Source organism: Carassius auratus, chromosome 32 (genome assembly GCF_003368295.1).
Source record: "Carassius auratus strain Wakin chromosome 32, ASM336829v1, whole genome shotgun sequence".
Lineage (NCBI taxonomy): Eukaryota > Metazoa > Chordata > Actinopteri > Cypriniformes > Cyprinidae > Carassius > Carassius auratus.
The window spans coordinates 29,017,705-29,025,734 of record NC_039274.1 but is presented as its reverse complement, the minus strand read 5'-3'; the positions used below and the strand labels follow the sequence as shown (position 1 = coordinate 29,025,734).

Here is an 8,030-nt window from a genome sequence, read left to right as displayed (position 1 = left end):
GGGAAATTGATTTGCCTGTAAACAAGTTTTCATGGGGGAGCCACTGTTGGGAGACCAGCAGGACAATTAGCCATTGAAAAACACAATCATGACAAACGGCTCCCAAAAGGGTTTATGCAGAATGACTGCTGTCACTGTAATATGCACAGAGGACCAAATAAGAACAAATAAAGCATGTCTTTGGGGCTACAAAACACAATGCAATGATGCGAAGACTCCATTATTCCTAGAACAGTGCTACTACTATTCAGATATAGAAATAAGATCAATTTATATATGTATATATATATATATATATATATATAAATTTTTTTAATAAGGTTTTCTTCTGTTTGTTTTGTCGGATATTGTGTTTTCATGAATGGATATACATTGAGTATGGGTTGGTTTAAAAGCTGGACTTCTTAATTTGACACTTCCACTATTTCAGTGCTTCATGGGACATTATGACCTGCATTACAGAACAACTGGACAGTCACAGATGGAGAATAATGTTGAACCTTGTGATCATCATTTAATCATGATTATTGTATCAGAAATGCAAGATGCAGACCAATTACTAAAACAACCAGTCAGTCAATAAATCAAGTACCCCAAACCTTATGTATCTAAAATACATTTTAATCTTGCTCAGATTCACAATTGTTACAATTTGTAATTCAGTGGTAGTACCTCCTTCCTTTAATTCAAACATACTGTACAACAGCGGCATGTAAAGTGTGTTACATCAAGGCACAAGACACATCCATATTCAGGGAAGCCTTTTTATGAGGCACTGCTTTAATATGATCCCCAAAATACTGTAATGTGCTGAGACACATTAAAGGAACATGGGCCAAACCAGACTGTACATACGGAGTGTGCTGTCTGCTGAGAGGAAAGAATGAAGCAATGCTCTTCCTCGGATCCAAATGAGTAGAAAAATGTTGGTTATTGATCACCGCTTTCTCTTTTCTTTTTCTTTTTTTTTTTTATTTATGTTGCTTCATGGAAGAGACAAAAAATAAAAAATAAAAAGCAGTTATAATGTCTGGCTGGATGGAAACGATCAGTGCTATCAACTGGAGTCCATTCAGATGAAAATGAGAAGTTTCCATTCCCAGGAGTCATAATGTGGACATGATGCTTTCTCTTTTATTGACAGCAACCAAAGAAGAACTGTGCACGTGTAGACTGCTGACCTGTAGAAATATGTTATTTAAGATGTTATCGTCATTGTATGTGACACCAGTTATGGAAATGCTTTTGTTTTTTGCATTTAAAATTTATACTGTAACTACAATATCAACATAATAATGAGGGAAGTTAGAAGATACGAATAAAATTGTGCAAAAGTGAAATTTCTTATCTTATTTTACATATAAAGATATATATATATATATATATATATGTTCATTGTCACATGAACATAAATGTAATCCTTCTAACATAAAACTCAATAATTCTGACAATTGTCATGACCAGATTAGCTGGGTTGCGGTTCACATAAAATGAATGAGATGAATCTGACTCTTAAAAAGAAACGAGAAGCTTGCTAAACTATTCACATACCATTCCAGTAAGACCCTTTCTGTTGATTACTCCTGACTGAGCCTCCTTCGTCTGCCAAACGCCTGGGAGCCCACGTTTGTGGGGACAAATTTGCTGCTTCCAATTCCCCCTGAGCGACTCAGGAAGTCTGCCAGGCGATGGGTCACACATGTGGCCGTGTTACAAGCTCTCTTCTGTGTCGTAACACTAAAGAGGGAAAAATATTGGGAATTGAAATATTCATTGAAGAAATGAAGGCAACATATTAAGAATTTGAAATGTGGAAAATGTATGTTTTAAATATATTTGACAAAGCAGTAATATATCTTACCTAAAACGGGTACTTATGCCTGATTATGTGTTATTTTTATCAAGCTAAAATGGTTGCTCATTTCTGAGCTTTAAACAACAAGCAAGAAAGATATCCTTCTAAAAATATCTTTATTAGATCAAGAACAAAGTCAAATCACACACGACAGGAATTTTGCTGTGGGTTAAAAAAAAGCTCATGGTTATGCCCTATCTACCAATGAGAGCCCCCCAAATCCATGAATCAGTTATATAACCCAAATAGATCCAGTGACTATATAAAATTAGTGGAACAGAGTCTGTCTGATAATAGCTACTCTGCCAAAGAAAGTAGAAAAAAATGTTCTTTCAAGTCAATCAGGCAAGCAAACTTCCACATGCACTCGCATATCAGGGCCTAGCATGGGTTTACAGCCGCTGCCGATTAGACAGGATTGAGCGCCTCTCCGTATCCAGCCAACACATCACTCTCTTCCAGGCTGCGCTTCTTGCCCGGCGTACCCGCTCCTACATTGGTGCGTGGATATGTCTGCAGTTTGTGCAGCTCCTGGGACAGTTTCCCCAGCACGCAAGTGCTGAGGCTGGAGCAGCGCTTGGACACCGGTCTACCCAAGCTGTGAGGAAACAGACCACATGCAGAAAAACTCATAGACACGTAGACATGCAAGAGCATTCATTCTGTTCACATACGGGATAGACATGATGACAGGATGCATGTTGACATGCTTCCTCGCACGGCTGTCTCGTAAAACAAATCATGCTTCAATAATTCATTTCTGCTGCACTTTCCATGTCTTTACTTGAGCATATCATGCAGGCATTTCCTCACGTTTTCAGATCATGCTTCCTTCCATGCCATTTGAGATACTTATTTTCATGCATTAAGAGCAAACAGGCATTTACAAACAGTCAACTTCTTATAAATCTGATGGATAAATAAAGTTACATGCAGAGAATTAATTGGCAGAGGACTCTGCATCTTAGAACATATAAAATATGTATCCCCATTATCTGTACAGAAATTCATCACATACCTGCCATATACAACAAGTACAAGTACACTCGACATTAAGGAGGTATTGCTCTCATGTTGAAGGAAATTTCGGGCTTACTTTCTTAAATAAAAGAAACAAATCAGTGCACACTCGCTAAATTATTCAACAGATTGTGTTTGAAATTATTCGAGAAGTACTATGGGATTGGTACCTGTTTTCCTCAGCAGCTTGTTGCTCCATGTCCTCCGCAGTCATCTGCATGTATTCTTTGACGACTGCGTGCAGCAATCTTCTCGCTTCATAGTCAGTAAGTGTAGTACGATCTGGTGATGATTCCAGTTCAGGCCTGCAATGCAACGTCTTTGTGATTATCGTATCTTAGAGAACTATGCAAACGGTTTGTGTGAGGTTTTTTTTTTTTTTTTTTTTTTTTTTTTGTATGATAAAAGCACTTTTTGCTTGCTACATCAAATCTTAAACATAATCAAAACAATCTGCTAAGAGTACGGCACTTAAAAGCTGTCCAGTTGCCAAATTAAGATTTATCACCCGATCAATACTGTCGTAAGCAGAGTGGGTTTGGCCGGGATTCATCTGATGTAATCAGAAGAAGGATAGTCTATGATGCCGCAACCTCTAATGAAAACATATGCTGTCTTGCCACCGTCTGAAAGACTTTACCAAAGCACCAATTTCACTTACAAATATTTTAGCTAATTTAAGGAATTATCAAAGGAAAAACAATGCCCTTTAAGCATTTATCAACATGGTAATATGTTTCTTATAAATTCCTCCTCACCTGGCAGGAGCTGCATTAGAGCTGTACATCTGGCAAATAATCAGAGCGTAGGCAACAAGGAAAGCGGAGATCTTCAACATAACCATGGTCCCCTGTGGTGAAACATTTCATCATTAGATAGTTTAAAAACAGACTGAAAAAATTACAAACTTTGGTGAAGCCCTTACTAGTAAGGTGAAAATAAGTTTTTTGTATTTTTAGCTGAAAATTTGCTCTTCTTCCTATCTATTAATCTATCTGTTTTTTATTCCCCTCAAACTTCTCCCTCTTTTCAATGTCACTGACCAAGCTTGATAAGTAAAAAAGAAAATATTTGAAAAGTCCTGTTTGCTGCAGAAGAGCCAGCGCTTGCGTGGATGGTGCAGACCTCTCCTACTGTCAGGCACTATGCTATAACTTCAGCATTAAAGATATTAGTCTGATGATTTCCCTTCCAGCAGGACCCTGTGCATTAGTGTAATGAGCTGCTGTCTCTGCATCCACAGCCAGGTCTAAGAAGCCATCCAATTCTCCTTGAAAAAAATCCATTGAGCAAGCATTTCTGTGCAACTACAGAGGCAAGAGTAATGTATATACCATTAAGCACTCCCTAACATTTTATTTAGTTCATTTACACACGTCTATAGCACAGTATATTTAGAATTATAAAAAGAATGGCACATCTATAATGTTTCTAACTATAAATAGTTGTTACTTACCTTGAGATGTTCAGTTTCGTGCAATAGATATAGAAAAGAGTGGTCCCAAAATAGAGGGGATATTTCAACTTGACTAAATTTTGAGTCTGTTGAATTAAGCTACAATACAGCTGCCTATATACCCACCATGTGGATCTCACTGTTGACAGTGTGGGTGTTTAATGACTCTCCAGCAGCCAACCAGAGCTCACTGCTCCCTCATCCAACCAATCAGATTGTCTTCGGGCTTCTGGAAAATGACAAAGAGCGTGTCACACCAATGACGTCATTTTTCAATCCCAAACTGCTCCATTCACAAAAATTCACCAGTGATCAGCAAAATTCAGTATCGTTTGGAAAAGTAAATTAAGTAAACTATTTAGAGAAAGTCTATTACCTGTTTTTCCATTTTGATAATTCTTTTTTCCAACCTGATGCAAAACTGTTGGTTGTGATCTACCTATCTATCTATTTCTCTCTGTCTGTCTAGCATTGTATCTTTACATACTGTATGTTATATGGCACTATTACACAAACAGATTTTGCATAATGCTTATTGTTTATATTTTTTATTCTTTTTTTTATTATGATAACTGTTCAGAAAACCTCGAGTAAAGCATATGTACCAAACTGTTATGGTTACATACTTAAAGAACCGAGAGGAAAAGACACAAGGCTTATGTGTGACATTTCCATAAATCCATTTCAAATTACGTGCAAGACAAATGCTGATGGCGGAAAACAAACTCAAATACCCTTTCACTGTGTGTGCTGTAATCATGTGTGTGATCAATTGCAACATTGCTCTTGTCCTTATTTGAGTTTCCGTGATGATGTGACCCTTTGTCAGAATCAAAAAGGTTAAGACCATAACAAGCCTGCTGTCTTAGCCTGCCAATTACAGGACTCTTTGTCTTGAGGCATCATCTAACTCCTCTTCTTTATTGGCTATGGGCTAATAAACCATTTCCACTAAGAGACAGTGTTTGCGTCACATAGGAACCCCATTAGTCTGGATGAGCCTTTTAGTGATATCGAACCCAAAGCCTCGCCAGTGACGGAATCAGTAAATCTGGGCAACGTGACAGGACCAGGGACCCCTGCTACAGACGCAAACTGCACTTGCACACGTGATGAACTCCTTCTGCCTAATGAAGGGCCATTTCCGCTAGAGGAACACTTTGCTGAGACTCACCATGTCCATAGATCAGTGAGTAAGCAAACAAAGTAAGCCAGCAAGTTTTCCTTTCCTGCGTGAAACTTCCGAGTCGATACTGTAACCTTTCAAATTTGGTCATGCTTTGACATCACACACTCCACCCGGCCTTGTGTAAGTTATTTCAGAAGACAGTTAATCATTTTGTTTCGAGGCAGATGATGTCTTTTTGGATTACATTCATTCATGTGCGGCATTCGCCTATGACACACTTCCTAAGTTAATTTGAGGAACAGTATCGCTAACAGCAGCTGTTATAGGAGATGTCCGACAAAGCTCTTTTGGACTGCACACCTGTTTAAACACCTGCAGAGGGAACCAAACAGGTATTAAGTGTGATTTGTAATGACTTAAAGAGATAAACTAAACACAATCCATAACCCTCTCTGAGACGTAGAGTAGCACTAAATGGTCAGCGAGGAGCCAGCAAAGTTCATCCTTAGACATTAAGGAAATGAGATTTAATCAGTGTTGCTCATCAATCAACCCTCTTTAGTGAGTTAGGGTTCATCATAATATCATCTGTTTGCTTTACTGATCACACACAATCCTTTTATTTAGACTACATTAACAACCAATGGCTTCATCTGACTGGGATTGACATGCCACCAAGTCAGCAAGGATGATTGAGACACCTCTGATGGGCATGAGCGGGACCCATTCAAAACTGCTCAAAACTACAGCAAAATGCACTGTACAGGAAAAAGCTATTTCTGAATCATGGCAGTCCTCCACCTTTATGGCCTCGTCTTTTGCTAAAATCACAGCAAATTATTTATTTTCATAATGTGGCGTTGCTCCTCTAAGGTCTCACTTTCCTTTATTGATTAATCTATGTTGACTGACTTTTCCCTCTGCTATAGCAAATCCATCATAAGATGTGTTTCTTATGGGAGGATGTATTGAATGTTCTAGATGTCCTCATTATATAGGACAGATTGCAGTCTTTGAACAGAATCCTCTGAGACTTGCTGGATTTATCTATCCATACTGATGGAATGGCTCAGTAGAAAACTTCATAGATAATAAGGCCCACATTTCTACAGAGAAAACCAGTATGATTTCTGATCAAATAAATATGTGATTATTATAGTGAACACTCTGATACCTTTAAAACTATAAAAACATGCATGGTTTGATTTCTGTTATGTAAAGACATTTGATTTGTCTTCCTCTTCTATTATGTCCTCAAGACAGCTTTTACCACAATACAGTTCATAAATATCAGCTCATGCAATTTTTATAGGCTGCAATTAAGATAAAAGGTTTATGCAACTCTGAAGGCACTACTCGCTTTTTTTTCTGAGGTGCTGTTCATTGATAACATGTAAGATTATTTTGAATTGTTGGTTGGATTATTATGAAAACAATTTCCTAATTAAATATGAGCAATACAGTAAAATATTTATGATATTAATTAAATATAAATTAATTAAAATATCAATGATTCTGCAGTGCCTAGCACTTGATAATATAGCAAACCCTTTATATGCTTACAAATGCTAACATACATTATGCATGGTGCAGAAGCATAGTGCTTTTGTAAACTTAGATAAATACACCCACATCACTGTATAAAAATAATCACAGTTCATATAATTTGTGCTTCTAAATTAAACTGGGTGCTGTTTTAGATTATTGTGATGACTTGATAATGTGCCGAAAATCTGCAGTTAAAATAGTAGAGAGAATCCAAACCTAAGGTCAGAGTTTGTAGCACAAATCTTACTGTGCAAACTTGTCAGACCACAAAACTGGTTTTAGTCCGCCTGTTTCTCTCACTTTTAATGAAAATGAAATGGACTTGGAGCGGCACTGAACTGGAGATGTTCATGAATGCTGGGACATTTTTTTTTCGGGAACGAAGATCTGTTAACCGACTAAACGATAGTGGCATGTCTTTTGTTCCGTTCATCAAGAAACGTTTCGGCAGAATTATGAATTCGTAAAAATAACATACTTAACTAAAGGACATTGTGTACATTGGGCGTTGTGATTATTGCAGCTCATGCCAGGCCATTTGACAAAATATAAGAAAAGTAAGTTCTAGGCTAATGTGTTGCAAATCGTGGGGAAACCACGATTTTTTTTTTATCTAAATCTGTAACCATACTAAGTTTAATACAGACTTAAGGTCCTTGCACACAGAGTCTGACATTTTCATTTGCGTTTTCGTATTCGTCAACTTTTGATAACACAATTCTTGCTGTAGCTACGGATGCGAAAACGCAGAAAATCAAACCGGATCCGAATTTATTTATAACAGAAACAAGTTTCATAGAAAGCGTGTAAACGTGATTGACACGAGGTCAAACACTCTCGCTTGTCCCCACCCAGCAGGGCCGTTTCTAGGCATAGGCAAACTAGGCGGTCGCCTAGGGCGCAAACAGCCCCACCAAGAGTTTTTATATATATATTATTAATATTACAAATCTTTTTTGGCGGTTGATAGAAATCTCGCCTAGGGTGCCAAAAAGGCTAGAAACGGTCCTGCCACCCAGTGT

The 8,030-nt window shown here is 37.7% G+C and overlaps 1 protein-coding gene across 3 annotated transcripts; it reads right to left on the bottom strand.

Annotated features, from left to right (window-relative positions):
- Positions 1-345: 345 nt before the first annotated feature.
- Positions 346-4,554, bottom strand: LOC113052028 (calcitonin gene-related peptide). Of its 3 annotated transcripts, none has more exons than XM_026216271.1 (5): positions 4,458-4,554; positions 3,634-3,725; positions 3,046-3,180; positions 1,552-1,737; positions 346-1,181 (listed from the first exon to the last, which is right to left on the bottom strand). In XM_026216271.1, the coding sequence occupies exons 1-4, from the start codon at positions 4,458-4,460 to the stop codon at positions 1,578-1,580; spliced, it is 390 nt and encodes a 129-aa protein (XP_026072056.1). In that variant the 5' UTR covers positions 4,461-4,554; the 3' UTR covers positions 346-1,181; positions 1,552-1,577. The 3 variants fall into 3 exon arrangements, with proteins under 3 accessions (XP_026072056.1, XP_026072054.1, XP_026072055.1); XM_026216269.1 differs by having other exon boundaries at positions 971-1,181; positions 1,552-2,453; XM_026216270.1 differs by lacking the exon at positions 4,458-4,554 and adding an exon at positions 4,332-4,451 and having other exon boundaries at positions 971-1,181; positions 1,552-2,453.
- Between the last annotated feature and the right edge of the window lie 3,476 nt (positions 4,555-8,030).

What these genes read in the sequence shown, in the direction of transcription:
- LOC113052028 (XM_026216269.1), bottom strand. An exon ending in TCTAATGCAGCTCCTGCCAG is followed by an intron (nt 3,181 to 3,633) that starts GTGAGGAGGAAT and finishes GTTGCATTGCAG; the next exon opens with GCCTGAACTGGAATCATCAC. An exon ending in CAAGCTGCTGAGGAAAACAG is followed by an intron (nt 2,454 to 3,045) that starts GTACCAATCCCA and finishes GTTTCCTCACAG; the next exon opens with CTTGGGTAGACCGGTGTCCA.